The sequence below is a fragment of the Camelus bactrianus genome, chromosome 12 (genome assembly GCF_048773025.1).
Source record: "Camelus bactrianus isolate YW-2024 breed Bactrian camel chromosome 12, ASM4877302v1, whole genome shotgun sequence".
In the NCBI taxonomy this organism is placed as follows: Eukaryota; Metazoa; Chordata; class Mammalia; order Artiodactyla; family Camelidae; genus Camelus; species Camelus bactrianus.
Window position 1 is genome coordinate 67,693,211 of NC_133550.1, and position 17,430 is coordinate 67,710,640.

Here is a 17,430-nt window from a genome sequence, read left to right on the forward strand (position 1 = left end):
TGTTCTGGGCGATGTGGTCACTGGCAGTGAGTGTCCATCTTTGAAATCCCCAGACCTGTGCCCCAGGGGCTGCTCCCCCTCCCAGGGCTCAGCCACTGGCCGAAGGTGGGCATCGGAGGGGAGGGGCAGCAGAGTGTTTAGAGCCCTCATAAAGCAGGGGCTGGGTCTTCCCCCCCCCCACACACACACACACACACACGAGCTGGCCAGCCTCAGTCTCTTCACTGTGAAATGGGTAGTCCTCGCGATGCCGGTGCAATGATGCGGGCAGACCCCAGGCGCACGCCTGAGAAGCGGGAGGCACACAAACCAGCGCGGTGCGGCGGCCGCGCTCTCATGGGACCACCCCCGACGCGCTATCTGGCTCTGAGGCCAGCCTCCCCCGCTGGCCCTCCCGGTGTGCGGAGGCCAGGGACTGACCCCCTGACCGCGAAGCCACAGCAGGAGGGGGGCAGTTCAGAGAGGGGCCCACAACCCCTCAGTTCCCCAAGGCCAGCACAAGGCACAGAGGGACCCCAGAGTGTCCACGCTTTCAGCAGAAACATGACAGGGGCGGGGCGGGGCAGCGGCTCCCACAAGATTCACGGAGAAAGCACACCAGCTTAGGTCACCTTCACGCAAGGCGCCCGACAGAGAAGGACGTGGAAAGGTGACCACAAAGCCAGTCCCAGCAGCCAGCTGCCCGCTGCCAAGACACTGTGTAGCTGACCTTGTGACGTCCCCAGTCGACCCCATGAGCCAAGGGCCGGCATGATGCCCCTTCGACGGGGGCCACTGTCCCCCGTGGGCTCCCGGGCCCCTGAACAAGGCCCCCAGCTCCGAGGGACCCTCTGTGTTGGCCCACGTGCTCCCTATCATGACAGCAAAGGTTAACACCCTGTGATGGGGTGGCTGGAAGGAAAGACTATTCTACATAATCTGCTGTTAAAAGCAGTTGCTTAAATCTGTGTGTTTAAGAAAAAGCCTTGGACGTCAAGACAAGAGACACTCAGCAGGTGGGGAAAACGATAAAGCCTGGTGCTGGGCCTTTCCCAGCTTCGGAACGTTCATGCCCGAAAGGGTGAGCTGATTAGCCAGGCAGCCCCCCGTTCTCACCTGAAGCAGAAGCATGAGAATCCGTACATTCAGGAATTTTCCTGAAAAAAGTCCATTTCTTTCACCCAGGGCTTTTAAACCCCCCAGCCGAGCACGAGAAGCTGAGAGGGGCAGTTGGGGGTGTCCTGCCTCTGCACCGCCGCCCCTCAAATGAAGGCAGGGGAGCCACCCTTGGCCTCGGAGCATGACCCCCGCCCCCGCACCTCTCTGGACCACTCTATAAATAGCCACAGATGTGCTGAGCACCCACTGTGTGCAAGGCCCCAGGCCCACAGGGCAAAGCAGAGGAGAAAGGCACCATTGTCCCCCATGAACCATACACATGTTCCCTCTGACTGTCACCACCCGGGACCCCAACCCTTCCTTGTTTCCTCAGGTTACCCCGGTTACCCTTCCAAAACAAACGTGCAGAAGGGAAGAGGGTTATTTACTGTCCCCTCCTCCACCCAACGTTCAGGGAGAGCTCTTGCATGAACTTAGGTGTTCAGGTTACAGGACAAAAAGAAGAAAACCGCAAACTATTTCCCTCAAGGCTGAGAGCTGAAAAGAATCAAGCCAAACTTAGGAATATTTTCCATACTCTCTGCCCCACATGATAAAATCTACTTTTGTTTGCATCCAAGTGCTGGCAGAGATGGAGGCCCCATGGCCCTGAGCCACACTACATGCCCCAGGGAGGGGAGGCAGACTTGGCTACTAGGGCCTTGGCACCCACCATCACACCCACCATCCACCATCACAGCCACCATCACACCCACCATCCACCATCACAGCCACCATCACACCCACCATCCACCACCACACCCATCATCACACCCACCATCACATCTACCTGCCTCCTTAACAGGTTTCTGCTCTCAAGTGTCAAAATGGGCAGGTGTGTGCATCAGCCCAGACCAACGCGTACTCTCAGTGGTGACACCAGGCCCTGGATAGAGTTTTGGCATCCCCAACACCAGTCACTTTTTCAGATGTGATTTCAACACCACCCCTCCTTCTGAGGGGGATTTTTTCCAAGATTAAAAAAAAATCAGCTCCATGTCACCCTAGTTGGTAGGGGGAGGGGGGCCCAAGCAGAGAGCCAACGTTACCAAGTAGCCAGTGCTGAGAGGGGAGCCCCAGTCCTCCCTCATGAGTCCAGGTCCCCTTGGCCTTCAGCCCCTGCCCATCCTCCCCTGCCCCTGCTCCTCCATCACAGGCCCCGTGACTCAAAAAGAAGCCGACGCTGCCGTCCCCGCCCCATTCCTGCTGCTCCGTCTACACCTCGGCCACAACAGTCACTCAACTGCCACTGAGGCTTATCCCCCTGTCCAGTGCTCCCCAAAGGTGCCAGTGCCACCATCATAGCCACCTGAACACCTGCACAAGCAGGTAGAGCCACAGGGCGGGCCAGGATGTTGTGCACCTTAACTGGTCCACTCCCTGGGCCCTCATCTCAGCCCACGTCCCCACGGCCATCCAGCCTTCCCTCTGAACCTCACCCACGCCTGGCGACCCAGTCCTCTGCTCCTCAAGCCCCCCACCACCCCGGTCTCATGGAGACTACCAAGGCCCTCCCCTTGGCTAACCCAAGTCCCATCTCTGTCCTGAGGCTCCCCGAACTCCAGAAGGCATCTGCCACCAGTGACCCCCTTCAGGCTCTCACTCTCTCAGTCCCTAGGGCCCCAAACCCTCGGTTTTTTCCCTCCTACGGGTGGTCATTCTGGCCTCAGCTCTCATGAAGAGCCCTACTCAGGCCACGGCTCCTCCAGGCTGCACCTGAGCCCCATCCCCACCATAGGTGTCCCCTGCCCGAGTGCCCTTACACCCCTGCAGACGGGTCACTGACCACCCTCAGCCATGATGGCCTCTCTGTCACCCTCGAGGCCAAGCTCACCACCTCCGGCTGTGACCCCAGCTGGTCTCTCCTGCTCAGACCTGCATGTCCAACCATCTTCACGACAATGTCAAAGGGGCCCAGCCACCCGGGGTCCAAAGCAGCCTTGTGGTCCTCCCTTGGTGCACGCGCTTCCTCATCCCATCCTCAGCTACATGCTCCCAAAAGCACAGCCTGAGAGCACACGGCTTGGGAGAGGCTCAGATCCCAGCGCTTCCACCACAAGCCAGGTTCCCCCACCAGGTGGGTGGAGCCTCTGGGACCCTGGATTGCTCCTCAAGGAGTTGATACTGTTCATTGACGGGGCCGCTGCAGGAGCAGACCCAGTGCTCAGACAGGTGGCTCGGGGTCGGGGGAGTTCCCAGCACGAGGAGCACGTTGGCTGACGGACCCCATCCTCACCTCCCTAACCCCTCCATTCACCCACGCTCCACTGCCACCCCGAGCAGGACCAAGCCCCACTTCGGACCTTTCTTCCACCCTCCATGCTCACCCGAGAGCCCTCTTCCCATCAGCAGCCCAGGCTTCAGTCAAAAGGCACCACTCAGCCCCAAACCTCCCCAAAAGTCAGCCCTCTCCAGGCGGGGGGAGAGGGCTTCGGCCACACCTGGTCCCCCGGCCAGGAAGACCTGTCACACATTGGCCCGGGGGCGTCCCCATGCCCACCCTCTCCCGCACCCCTATCCCCCTGAATCTGGTTCCCTGTTTATCCCATTGTCCCCACCCAACATTTGAAAGGACAGGGGCCACAGGGCCTGGCACATAGTAGGTCTGGCACACAATAGGTGCTCACTAAACAAACACTCCATTGTTTCTGAAAGTACGTTGGCAAGTGATTACCTCCAAGTTACTGAAGCCCTGAGACAGTTAACCAGCTTCTCTAAGTACCTACCTCTCCCGGGGCAGATTATGTCACTGGAGAATCCAGCCTGACAACTGACGTGGTTTAAGCTGGTCTGATCCTTTTCCAGCCCGTGGGATTCAGAAAAAAAAACAATGCATGCATTCCGACGCGGCCCAGTACAATGCCCGTCCTCCAACTTCCTTGTTGGCAAGCGTCTATTTCAAAGTCCCTACGATATCCTGCATTTAACTCAGCAAACACTTTTTAAAACTTTATCAAGCAAGCCCCGACGACTTTATCCCAGCGCCTCCCGACCAAAGTAAACGGGTAAAGGTGACTCAATCTTGTGTTTCACGAAGTTTCAGTATTTTCTGACATGTCTGAATGACTCATCGCCCAAGCATTTTCACCCCACCAGCGCTGCTTATCCCACATCCACAGGTCCGCACGCCCACAAGCACAGGGTCGCTTTCCAACGCCGCGTTCTGGGATGGGCAGTTCGCAGCTCGACAGCCTCAGGCACACACACACGTTCAAGCCGAGTTTAAAACGTCCGCGTTATTATAAGACCAACATCTAGAAGGACTAACCAGAGGGCTCCACACGCGACAGTCCCATCGGGTTGCTACCCATGCGGCTTTGAAAAACGCAAACATGGCTGTTACCAATGTTCAGAGGGCAAAGCCCCAGCACAGAATTTTAAACCTCGTTCAAAAACCGACGCGTATAAAACGAACGTCTTGTGTCGCTGGATGTCATCCAAAAATGGCAGCTATTTGAATGGGACTATATTCAGAATCCAAAAAATTTCAGGAGAGGGGAGGGGATAGCTCAGTGGCCAAGCGTGTGCTTAGCAAGCACAAGGTCCTGGGTTCAATCCCCAGTGCCTCCATTAAATAAATAAATATATATATATGAACCTCATCACCTCCCCCCACAAAAAAAACTTCAGTGTTTTGTCCTCAGTGGGCCACATCAAGCCATCAACCCTCTCTGCTCACAGTCGAAAGATTACAGTAAAACCCCCAGCCAGGCGAAGGGAACGGCTCTCCTGAGTACGTCCATCGCGGGTACCACCACGCCCCCCCACCCCCATCCTGGCTTGGCTCCCACAAAACCTAGTGGACCACTGGGCTTTTCTTTATAGCACCTCCGGGGCAGTAATAACGCACTGGAGGCTGCAGGGTTTGGCTGTAAACCCGCGGAAGCCAGTAACACTTCACTGAAAACAGCACATGAGTTTGAAACCACAGCCTTCCCCACTGTTTCTTTTAAAAAACCTAAGACTCCCGCTCTGGTTAATTCAAAGGTTGAGCTTTTTGTGTCATTCTGTTTCTGCACACAGCCTTGCTGTTGGGAATTACAGATTTTATAGTTTACAGTAATTCTTCCCTTTGAAGCATTAAACAGTTGCCAAATGGTCTGAGGGTGGCGAAGGGGCCCAAGGTGCCTACCTCACACCGCAGCAAGGAGTCAGCGCCGGAGCAATCCAGCTCAGGCACTAATTCCTCAAAACTTTTCTCTCAGATAAGAGAGGGTAGTGTGAAGGGTTGGCTGTTTTGTTTTGCTTGGATCACGGCTGGATGCCTGGCACTCCTGCTCGGGCTGTGTGACCCTGAGGAAGTGACTTAACACTCCTGAGCCTCAGTCTGTTCATCTGTACAGTGGGCAGCTTCACCTCCCAGGTACCAGAGGAGTAAGTGACAGTGTAGGTCAAAGAGTTTACAAAACTGCTGTCCAGTCAGAACCCAGTAAAAGGGTATCGTCATCATCTGGGACGGTGGACCCAAGAGGCCCAGTGCCTGATTTACACGAGCTTGTGTCACACAGGATTCAGAGCCCAGAGCCAGCTCACTGAGACAATTACATAGCGCGGCGCCCCCAACCCACCTTCAACTGTGGGCCCGGCCACCAGGTAGGCAAGACAGCCCTTGGTAACTAACCTCTTTTGAATAACAACCATCCTAAATCCTTCATCCAGCGGGGGGGGGGGGGGGGGGGGAGCCCACATTCCTGATGCTTCAGACACACGAAGCACCCCTGCCCCCAACCTGCACCCGTTCCCACGAGCACCACACACATCCCTTGCAGAGTCAAAACCCGATGACGCGGCCAAGCCGTGTGTATAATGGCTAAACATGTCACTACGCTTCATCTCACAGATAACACAGGACAGGGAAAAAAACAGAAAACGCAAATGGGAATTTGTGAGTCTTTTTTTAACCTGTCATCGCTCAGCATACCCATAACCCCGGTTAACACTCCTCCTTAAGGGCAGTTCCGTACTCTCCACGCATATTCTCAACTTCACAAAACCCACAACAGTCACCTACAGGTAGGTTCTGCCGCCAAAATCAATGTGGCAGGATTACATCACTTCAGAGCTGGACCTGTAATTCCAGATTTTATAAGTAAGCAACTGGAACCTGTTTGCCAGCCATTCCTTGTATGTCAAGAATTACAGCCAAATGTGGAAGTAAAATAAGTCAGAGTAGCTTTTTGATTCTTCCACGGCTTCCATGGATGTCTTGTGTTATAATAATTTAAACAGCTCATCTGAAATATGAACTCAGCCCACAGCTCCGAGCCTTTCTTGGTGACAGTTTGGTCCCCTGGTTAAGGTCACCTGCCTGCAGGAGCCCTCAGGGGTCTCTTTACTGCTCCCCAAACCCCTCATCCCCATCAAATCCTTTTCTCTCTTCTGTGTCTTCTAATTTCCACCCTTCTGTCTGTCTCCGTCTCTGGCCCCACAGCCCCGCCTGGCACAGGAGGGTCAGCAGAATGGACCAACTCTTGACGGCCTGCGTTTGGCTGGCTGAACTGAGACGCCCTCCCTCTCCGGCTCACCTCCAGCCCCGGAGCCCGCAAGCAGGGTTCCCACACTGGCTCCACCACCAACTGGGCAGGCCTCTAAGTAACGCCAAATTACAAGCCCAGGTCCAGGAGCAAAAACCAAGATCAAACGAGGCTACGCTTTCAAAGAGCTCCCACCCGGGCAAGCACGCGTAAGCCTGACTGTTATTATCTGGAGGAGACAGAGAAGAGACTCAAAGAGAAAAACTCCAGCCGTATTACAGGGTGACTCAGGGACCTATCCAGCAATTTCCAGCGGTCCCACCCGGGAACTAATTGGCACATGGAGCGGACAGTGACCTTTGATCTTTCCAGACAGGCGTGTGGCTGACTACAGAACACCACCAAGCAAACCAGACAACTCAGATAAGCCCGGAGACCAGGTGTTAATAGCAAAACCAGCTACGGCCCTCCGGAAAGCCCAGGAGGCCCTGGTCTTGAACTTGAAGAAACCCGGGCCTGCTCCCAGCACAGATGCTGAGGTCAGCAGTGCCTCGCCCCTCCTACTCCCTTGGCTCAGGTGGGGAGCACGTCTCCAGCTAGCGGTACCCAACCATCCAACCGGAGGCCACAAGTCCCCGAAGAGCTGCCCGGGCCCTGCACAGATGTGCCCCAGCACGCCAGGCAGGCTCCTGGCAGGTCCCTGCAGCTCTCCAGGTGGCCCAGCGGGAGCCCCCACGGCCACTCACCCGAAACAGACACCTCCATCAGCGCCTCCAGCGGCCGGTTGTTGTCCAGGTCACGGCTGAGCTGCAGCTCGCCCGTGGCGGGGTCCAGCAGCAGCAGCTGGAGCTCGTTGCCCTGCAGGAAGGTGTAGTTGAGGCTGTCGGAGAGATCAGGATCATGGGCCGGGATGCGGCCGATGACGCCGGTGGGGAAGCTGTTGGACTTATTGGTGACATAGTTGTTGAAGAGGATCTGGAAGTCCGGCAGCACGGGCGGGTTGTCGTTCTGGTCCAGGAGGCGGACGCGCACTGTGGCCCGGCTCACCAGCGGGGCCGACGTGGCCTGCACCACCAGCACGTACTCCTGCCGGACCTCAAAGTCCAGCTCGACCAGGGCACGCAGGTCCCCACTCAGCAAGTCCAGCTGGAAGACCTCAGGCGCATTGCCTTCCACAATCTGATACATGATCTGGGCGTTGGGGCCTTCGTCGGGATCGCTGGCTCGAATCTTGGCCACCACAGACCCCACCGGGCTGTTCTCCTCCACAAACAGCTCCAGCTCGTCCCTCTCAAACACTGGAGGGTTGTCATTGATGTCCAAGACGGTCACCTGGATTTCCACCGAGGCACTGAGGGTCACCGGGCTACCCCGGTCCACAGCCAGGGCCCGAAGGTTGTACACGGCCACGTTCTCTCGGTCCAGCCGGCGCTGGGTGCGGATCACGCCGGACGTGGGCTCAATGTAGAAGTCCCCATCGCCATCGTCCCCACCCTGGAAGGTGTACAGTAGGCGGCCATTGGGGCCCGAGTCCCGATCCGTGGCCGAGACCTGGAGGACGCTGGTTGATGGGGGAGCATCCTCAAAGACGGAGCCCTGGTAGAAATCCCGCAGGAACCGGGGTGCATTGTCGTTGGCGTCCAGGATGAGGATCTCCAGGGAGGTGGTGTCAGATTTCTGAGGGATGCCATTGTCCCGAGCGGTGATGGCCAGCGTGTAGGCGGCCTGGTCCTCATAGTCCAGCTCTGTCATGGTGTAGATGGTGCCAGAGTCCAGGTCGATGCGGAACTGTGGCACAGGGTCCTCCAGCACATAGGTGATGCGTGCGTTCTCCCCCGTGTCCTCGTCGGTGGCACTGATGGTGGCGATGGAGGTGCCCACCGGCCGGTCCTCGCTGACGCTCACCGTATAGTGGGAGCTCTGGAAGACCGGCCGGTGGGTGTTGGCGTCAGTGACGTTGATGAAGACTTGCGCGGTGTGCGAGCGCATGCCGTCCGATGCGGTTACCGCCAGCACGTACTGCCGCTCCTGCTTGTAGTCCAGCGGCAGCGCCAGGGTGATGAGGCCACCGCCGCTCTGGCTGCTGAGGGCGAAGCGGTTCCGGGTGTTGCCGCCAGTGAGTTGGTAGGTGATCACACTGTTAGCATCTCGGTCGAGGGCCCGCAGGGTCAGCACGCTGCTCCCCACAGCTGCGTCCTCGTTCAGACGCAGCTCGTATACGGGCTGCGTGAACATGGGGTCGTTGTCATTCACGTCCAGCACCGTGATGGACACGCTGGCCGAGGAGCTCATGGGCGGAGAGCCGTGGTCCACCGCCTCCACCCCGAAGCTGTACTGCTCCACCTCCTCGCGGTCCAACTCCGCGCACACGGTGATCCAGCCCGAGCTGTTGTGGATCTGGAAAGGGAAGTCCGCAGCCGGGCCGGGGTCTTGGGACCCTGCACTGCCACTTCCCACGGAGGCTGAGCCAGTGTCCACCAGGCGGTAGCGCAGACGCGCGTTCTCACCTGCGTCTGCGTCCACCGCCTGAATGTGCAGCACCGAGTAACCCAGAGGCACGTTCTCCAGCACGGCTGCCTGAAAGGGGCTGCTCACGAATATGGGGGCGTTGTCGTTCACGTCCAGCACCTGCACCGAGACCAGCCCCGAGGAATTGATGAGCGGAGGCCGGCCCCCATCCTGGGCCTTGATGCGCAGCGTGTACTCCCGGATGGCCTCAAAGTCCAGCGGGTTGATCACGTCCAGGCTGCCGCTCAGCGAATGCAGGTAGAACTGCCCCTTCAGGTTCCCGCTGATGATACTATAGTGTATGGCTGCGTTCTGGCCCTGGTCCCGATCCGTGGCCTGCACTCGCAGCACTGGCGTGTTGACCGCCACATCCTCGGGCACCTGGACCACGTAGCGCTTCTCGCTGAACTGGGGGTAGTTGTCGTTCTCGTCCTCCACCACGATGTGCACGGTGGCGGTGGCACTGAGAGGGCCTGGGTTGCGGCCCTGGTCGTTGGCCTCCACCAGCAGCTGGTAGGCGGCCTCTTCTTCCCGGTCCACCACCGCCCGGGTGCGCACCACGCCTGTGCGCTCATCAATCTCGAAAACGCCGCCCGCACCCTCCAGCAGGCGGTAGCGCATATTGGCATTGGAGGGCGCGTCGCCGTCGGTGGCGCGAATGGTCAGCACCTCGTAGCCCACTTCGAGGTTCTCGCGCACGCGCTCGCGGTACTCAGACTGCTCGAAGACAGGACCGTGGTCGTTGGTGTCGCTGACTGTGACGGTGAGGTAGGTGGCGGCCGAGCGCCGCGGCGAGCCGTGGTCCACAGCGCTCACCTTGAGAACATGCGTGTCCTTGGTCTCGCGGTCCAGTGCACGGGCGGTGCTCACCAACCCCGTGTCAGAGTCGATGAGAAAATAGCCATTGGAGCGCTCGTCGAACAGCGCCTCCATCTGGTAGCTAAGGCGCCCCGCCTCCCCCTCGTCAGGGTCGTGCGCGCGCAGCTCGATGACCTCCGTGCCCGCCGGCTGGTTCTCGGGCACCGACACCTGGTAGCTGGGCAGCTGGAACTGCGGGCTAGTGCTGCCGCCAGCGCCCCGCCGGGCCCGCCGCGCCGCCCCTGCCCTGGCCCCAGGCAGACTTGGCGACGACGGCGACAGCGATGGCGAGGGTGTCCCCGAGGACGCCTCCAGCTCCAGCTCCACCCAGATGGTGCCGGTCGCGCGCCGCAGGGCACATAGCAGGCGGAGGCGGGCCGAGCCACCAGGCGGCAGGCAGACAGGGCGGCGTGGGCAACGGGACGGGAGGCGCGGCGGGCAGCTGCAGGCGGGGAACGTGGTCAGGGCCGCGAGCGCCGAGTGCAGCGTGTCCCCGCCGCCGCCTCCGGGGGTCGGGAAGCAGAGCAACGCGCCGGGGCCGGGCACCGTGAGCACAGCCCGCGCACGCAACTCCGCGCCGAGAGCCCGCCCGCGCGGAGGTCGGGCGCCGCAACCGGGACCGTGCGCGCGTGCCCGCAGGCGGAGGCTCAGAGCGGTTTGGGAGCCACGGGCCACCAAGCGGACATGCAGCGGCAGCGGACGCCCCGCCAGGCGCGCACAGCCCCGGGGCCCCGCGCCGGGCCCGCGCCGCCGCCCCGCCAGCCGCCCGTCGTGGCTCACGTCCAGCAGTTCCCGCAGCGCCCGGGGCGTGCGCGCCGCGTCCAGCGCATAGGTCCATCCGGGCCCGAGGGCAAAGGCGCGGGCCCCACCGGGCACGCGCAGCTCCCAGGCGGCAGCTCGAAGCCCCAGTACCGGTAGGGCGGCGGCCGCAGCCAGGAGTAGCAGCGCGGGCAGCACGGGCGGCGGCGGCGGCGGCGCCATGGCCCGGAGCCCGAGCCCGAGCCGGGCGCCCGAGCACAATCCATGCACCCGGCGCGGCTCCGCATCCACCCGGCGTTGCCGGGGGGCGGCTCCCGCGCGCCCGGTGCCGGGCCCTCCGGAAGGCTCGCGCCCCGCCTCCCCGGGGGCCCTGGCGGGGACACCGGGGACCGGGCTCCCGGTCTCCCCTGCAGCTTCCACTTCGAGAGCACTTTGCGAAAGTTTTCGAAGTAGGTTTCAAGATGGCTCCTCCGCGCGTCCCGAGAGGGCGCTGCGCATCAACCTGCGGCGGTGGCGGCTTTCGGTGGCTCCAGGTGGCTCCCGCGCGGGATCGGCCGGGCGGCGTGGGAAGCGGGACGGGCCTGGAGCGGGACGAGGGCTGCGCTCCCGGAGCGGGTTGGGCCGCTCCGCGCCGCTCAGACCCCGGCGGCCGGCTGCAGCCTGGGCGGTGCGCTCTGCCCGCGCCCCCAGCGCCCGCGCTCTCCCCGCCCCCGGCCCAGCCCGGCCCCGCCCCCGGCCCCGCTGCGTATTGTTCAGCCCCGGGGGGAGCTGGCCTGGAGGTGCGCGCCGGGAGGATCGCTATGGAGACGCGGGGGCGCAGCCGTGGCGGGGGCCCGGGGCTGGGCCCACTCCCCTGAGGCCTCCCCACCAGGCCTCCCTTGGGGGCGGAGCCCAGGGAGCCGGGCTGGGCGAAGGCCGGCTGGGGGGGGCTCGGTGCGGCTACTACCAGTGGGGCGGTGGCTCCACTCGTCTGGTGCTGAGCGCAGCCAAAGCCCCCCACCTCACCCCACCCCAGCCAACACTGATTCGCAGAGACCGCCTCCCCGGCCTCCGCTCTAGTTAGAGCCAGGAGGAGAGGGAGGGGTGCGGAGGTGCCGGGAAGGGGACCGGGTCTCCCCTCGGCTGCTGCTGGGGGCGATTACACATTTACAGCAAAAATGCCGGAGGCTGAGGTGCTTTATCCGACAAAACTTCCCTGGACTTTGAAACCCTATAGGCAACTAACCAGATTCGGGTCCCACTTGGTTTAAAACGAACTTTTAAACGAAAAGAAAAACAGGCCGGTTGACACTTGGAACTTGAATCGGGGACGGCGGAAACGAGCTCGTCTCCCGCGTGTGCCGCCCTCCCGAGCGCTCAGTTCGTGGACGCGCCCTCCCGGCCCGGGGCCTCCCCGCTAGCTTCTGCCGAAGCGCGGCGGCGGGGAGCATTGGCCCTGCAGGCGGCGTGGGGCGGGGAACCACCTGAGTGCGGGGTGGGGGTGGGGTCTTAGAACTGTACGACAGCACCCCTTCTCCGTCCCCCACCCGATCTCCTGCAGGGAACAGATCGGGGTGGCGCTTAACTAAGCAACACCTGCCCCACGTCCTGCGGGGCACAGCCTTTGTGTATGGTGGGGGCTGTTACTACAGCAAGACACTCGTCCTCCGGCGGGGCTTTAGGACTCTGCCACCACGGGGTGAGGAGATGCACTTGTTCTCCGTAGAGCTCTGGGTGACAGAACCCACTCCAGCTCCTCGGCCTCCCGCGGGTCGGGGACAGTTGGGGGCGGAGCAGAGTCCCTCCTTCCGACAAGGCCCCTCCTAGTCCCAGCAGCGATAGAGGTGGGAACTGTTGCGCACTTTGCTAGAGCGGGTTTTTCTGACAAGGGAGACGGCGGCTGCATTTCTGAGCTGAGCGCAAATAGGTGTGGAGCTGGGTCACAAGAAATGAACAACTTGAGGGGAGGGTATAGCTCAGTGGTAGAGCACGTGCTTAGTATGCACGAGGTCCTGGGTTCAATCCCCAGTGCCTCCGTTAAAAAGAAATAAATAAGTAAACCTAATCTCCCCCCCCCAAGGAAAAAAACAACAAAAAGAAAGGTGGAAGTAAACTCAGCCAATATTACTTAAACAATGTCTTCGGGCTGAAGCCAAATATGAGCATTCTCTCCCCATTAGCAAAGACTTGAAGTTGTTGTTATTGACGGAAAAGATAGATTTGCTTTGGAACCTTTTAACCTGGGAGTTTCCGCTGGCAAGCCCTGTAGGGAAATGTGTGTGGAGAGAGGGGAGGAGGGAGAAGAGTCCATCCCTTCACCGTGACCGTCCAGGCCCTCCCCTGACTGCCCTTCGTTTTTCTGGGGAGGGTCAGAGGGCAGGGAGGACCCTCCCCCTCCCAGCCTCCCAGTGGAAAGCTCCCAGCCAGAGTGAAGGGGACCCACACTGGAGAACCTCTGGGGTGCTTGTTTCGCAAGAAGACTTTAAATAGGGTGGGTTGGGCTTAAATCAACAAAGGGTTCCGTCGCACTGCACTCGGTTTTTGAAAATTCAAACGCAGCGAGTGAGTCTGGGTGTGCCAAGCTTTCCTGGAATAAGACGCCTGCCCGCCGCAAGGTAAACCGCGTCCTGGTCCCAGAGACCGGGAGGGGGCCCAGGGACGGGCCTCGCTAACCGGGCGTCCAGCAAAAGGCTCAGACACACCTGATGGTTCCGTCCACATGCAGGTCGGGAGCAGGCCGCCCCACCACGCTGTTTAGAAAGCACACCGGCAGAGGGAAGATTAAGAAAAGCAAGGAGATGATGTGAATGTGGTCAGGAGGAGGCTGGGGAGAGGGGGATACCCGCTCTAGACCTGCAGGTTAGCGGAGTGTTGCCTTCCAGTCTTACACTGAGCAGTACGCACATGCTTTATGTACTTTTCTCTATGCTGCGGTCCACGATTTTAAAGAGTGGGTTGGGAGGAAGGAATTAAAAACAGGCTGCAGCTTGTGATGTGACCGCAGGGAGATCCAGTTGTTTCCGAGGAACAGAAATCACGAATCTGAAACGGCTGCGTCTTAGAGGAGTCAAGTTCCAATTCTGCCACTACCTGGCTACATGAGCTTCTCCAGGGTCTAACTCCTCATCTGACTGGAGATAACAAGATTCTAGTTTCCTGGATTGTTGGAGGAATAGTGAGATCTGCGTAGAGGACGGCCCAGGCCTGGCTCAGACGCAGACCTACTACAGGTAACCTTGACTGTCCCCAAGTCACTGTCAAGGATCGCAAGATCACAGGGCTTATTCCAGTGTCTCCAGTGAATGGTCGAAATTGCTAGTTAAATGGTTCATGCACTGTCCTTGGTTATGGAGAGGCAGGGCTGGAGCTCTCATCTGATTTCCCAGGAGGTCTGTGCTTGGCCACTGATCAGGTCCGCCCAGAGTGTTCACAGAAAGGGAACCCAGCCCAGGAGGGGAAGGCGGGTGCCTGGGGCTACAGGAAGGGTGTGGCATTGTGGTGGCCTGTCCAACGCCACTGAAGGGGCTGTGTTCTGTTCACCTGCCCTGCTCCCTTGGGGGTGGCTTAAAGCAGCGCTGTCGCCTCGGTCTCCCTGAGAGCCACTGGCAGGAAGAGGCTGCACGTCTAATGCTGTCTGTGCGCTGGGAGTCGCTGCCACCCTCCTCGGGCTCAGTGAATTGTGATTGATGTTTCTATTTTGCGTGCACCCCTGAGGTGTTTCACGTGAAGCAAATGCTTTTAAAAAATAAAAATAGAATTTTTTAAAGGTAGGAGTTGTGGGTTTGTAGTGTTGTACATGTTCTAAAAAGCAGCTCAAAACACTTTTTGCCAGGGGCTCAAATCAGAGCCCACATGAATTCTGGAATCTGTTCCTTACACAGTAAATTCCTGGGCCAATCTTTAAACAGCGAGGAGCTCCAAGAAACACCCCATTGGTGAAAGCGGGAAAGCAAGTCCGGGCCTGGGCCCCTTGTTGCCCTTTTTTTGGAATTCAGAGGGAAAACCCTCTTGGGGATGAAATTCATCACGCCCCCTTCTCTCCCTGGCGCCCCTCCCCTTTGGTCTGACTTGTGGAAAATCATGAAAGTTAAAACACGGAGCAGAACCAGGACCTTGACTTGGTCGGAGTGTTAATAGAAGCAAGGGGGCGGAGGAAATTTAGATCCTAACGGAGCCCATTTTATGTACCAGGGCGTCCCTGAAAGACCCAGATAATATAATGACAAAAAGGAAAATTGCTTTCTGCTTGGAAGTTGCAGAACCTTCCCAATACCAGTGCTAGGACTTCTTCCGAACTCCCAGGCCCCCAGGCTGGGCTGTGTGGCCTCAGGGGCCCCTGGGTGACGTTCCTTCCAGGGAAGACAGCTTCGATAGGTGTTGCCTGAGAGGTCACACCTGACCCACCTGTTCTGGCCCCATCCCTGACAGGCCTCAGCCCTGGAAAGTTCTGGAAGGCTCTGGAAGCTGGCATGGGCAGGGCTTGGAGTCCCAGCCTCCAGACTGACACAGCTCGGTGCTGTGAGCATGGGGTGATGGATACAGGTCTGGTGTCTCGCGTTGCCACCGCATTTCTGGGGAGCCTGGGGGCAGGGCGGGGGATAAGGTGCCTGGCCTCCCCACACCGGGCTGGTTCCGGAGAGGCCCGCCCACGCCCGCCTCAGGCTGCACTGACCCCTAGTGGCCAAGTAGAGTCTCTGCCCGACCCGAGACGTGCCCGCCAAGCCCGGGCTGTGAGCCGGCGGCAGAGACCGCGAGAGCTCCGGGCGGGGCGCGCAGCCCCGGGAGCGGGCGGCGCCTGCTGGCCCCGAGCGGGCCGGGCTGCACGGGGCTCCCGGCGCTGCAGGCCGAGGGGCCCAGCTCTGCAGGACGCTGGGCAGACCGCGGCTCAGCGCTCACAGCACGGGGCTGGGCTCCTGGCGGGACTCAAACTGGGTCTCCTCACCCTGGCCTGGTCACCAACCCCCGAGAATGACCGGAGCTGGCAGACGGGGAAGCTCCAAATCCAGTACCTGAGCACCCGGAGGGCCCAGGGGCTGCATCTGGGGGAGACAGCTGGTCCAAACGGGGCTCCCCAAAACAGGGACGCCTCAAATGTCAGGAACGGGGCCACGCAGGAGACTGTTTCGTGCACGATGGGGAAGGGGACAAAGACACCACTGGAAGGTCCAGCACTTCGCCAGAGTCCACGGCGGGAGACGTCCATGTTCTGTCATTACTACTATTGCCATCGTTGTTGTTGTCCTCCCTGCCCCCTCCTCGCCCCCACACACGTAAACAGCATCACGAAGCCAATGCAGCGAAGCACTGTTGCCTTATTTTGATTTTTCTACTCCACATACTTCTCTTCCTTTTTTTTTGAAATGTATTTTACAGATTCATCTTTTTTTAAATGTACAATTCAGTAAGCCAGAAAGAGAAAGAAAAATGCCATATGAGATATCAGTTATATGTGAGATCTAAAAAAAAAGGACACAAATGAACTTCTTATTACTTGTAGCTTAGATGATCGATTTCTTAAATATGTGTGAACACATCTGACTGTCCTTCATGACTGGATTACCACGTTCTGTTGATACTTATTTTGTGGTTGGCTTTATTCCTCTGATAACTATGTAAGTTTAAAAAGCTAAAGCTCTAAACTGCCCTTAGAAACAGTGAACAGTACAGGTAAGTAAATTTTAAAAATAAGTGCAGTGTATTGTGTGTATGTATTTAAATGCAATATATTGTCTATGCGCAGTCAAATTGCATCAGTTTTACCTAATAAAACTGAAAAATGAAAAAAATTAAAGCTAAAAAATAAATATAATACACAACTCTGTGCTTTTTAGTGTATTCACAAAGTTGTGCCACCATCACCACTGTTTAATTCCAAAACATTTCCATCGCCCTGGAGAGAAGCCCCAAACCCGTTTGCGGTCACTCCCAATTCTCTCCTTGGCCCCGTCCCCTGGCAAACGCAAATCCACTTTCTGTCCCTATGGTTTTGCCTCTTCCAGACATTTCATATCAGTGGAATCACACAATATGTGGCCTTTTGTATCTGGCTCCTTCCCTGTAACACAATGTTTCCAAAGATCCCCTAGGTTGTAGCTTGGGTCATTGCTTTGTCCCTGTTTTTGGCTGAGTAATATTCCATTGTGTGACTGGGCCACGCTTTGTTTATCCATTCATCGCCTGATGGATATTTGGGTTGTTTCTACTTGTTAACTATTTTGAATAACCTCCTTCCAAGTGGAGGAAAAAAAAAAAGCAAGGCACTTCTCTCTGCAAGAATGCACACAAAATCTTTTTTGAAATTGTTCTTATTGTTCACATTGTTTTGACAATGTGACTACAACCATGCTATCATCAGTGGCTTGCAGGGGACTTTCTTTGGGGACTTTCCTCAATTTCTGCTAGGTACAGGGAGGGCACTGAAGGACTAGGGTGAGGCTGGGAAGCTAGTGGCCTCTGTTTTTCTGCTCTCTCCCCCATTGCCATCCAGGGCCTCCTACCCCCAGCAGCCACCGGTGGAGGATCTGCCAGCTGCCTGGTACCCTGCCCCGGCTTCCCACTTCCCTTCATGCATTCTTCATTAAATATCCCCTCAACATCATGCTGAACGCAACAGGCAATGCCCTGACCTCATGGAGAGATTATTCTCGTGGGAGAATTCAGACAGTCAACATAAGGAAACATTCTTCTTCAGGTGAAGGAAATACAGTGGAACAAT

General features: G+C 58.3%; 1 protein-coding gene and 1 non-coding gene across 3 annotated transcripts in view; one reads left to right on the plus strand and one right to left on the minus strand.

Annotated features, from left to right (window-relative positions):
• The window catches only part of CELSR1 (cadherin EGF LAG seven-pass G-type receptor 1), a 134,547-nt gene extending 122,844 nt beyond the window's left edge, over window positions 1-11,703 (minus strand). The window contains exon 1 of one of the 2 annotated variants that reach the window (XM_074375748.1): window positions 7,358-11,703. In XM_074375748.1, the coding sequence (XP_074231849.1) occupies window positions 7,358-10,958 (3,601 nt within the window). In that variant the 5' untranslated portion in view covers window positions 10,959-11,703. The remainder of the gene's footprint in view (window positions 1-7,357) is intronic. The other variant, XM_074375747.1, reaches the window with a different exon arrangement.
• A 976-nt stretch (window positions 11,704-12,679) lies between these two features.
• Window positions 12,680-12,752, plus strand: TRNAT-AGU (transfer RNA threonine (anticodon AGU)). Its single transcript has one exon. It is a non-coding gene; the product is annotated as a tRNA-Thr (tRNA).
• Window positions 12,753-17,430: the final 4,678 nt, after the last annotated feature.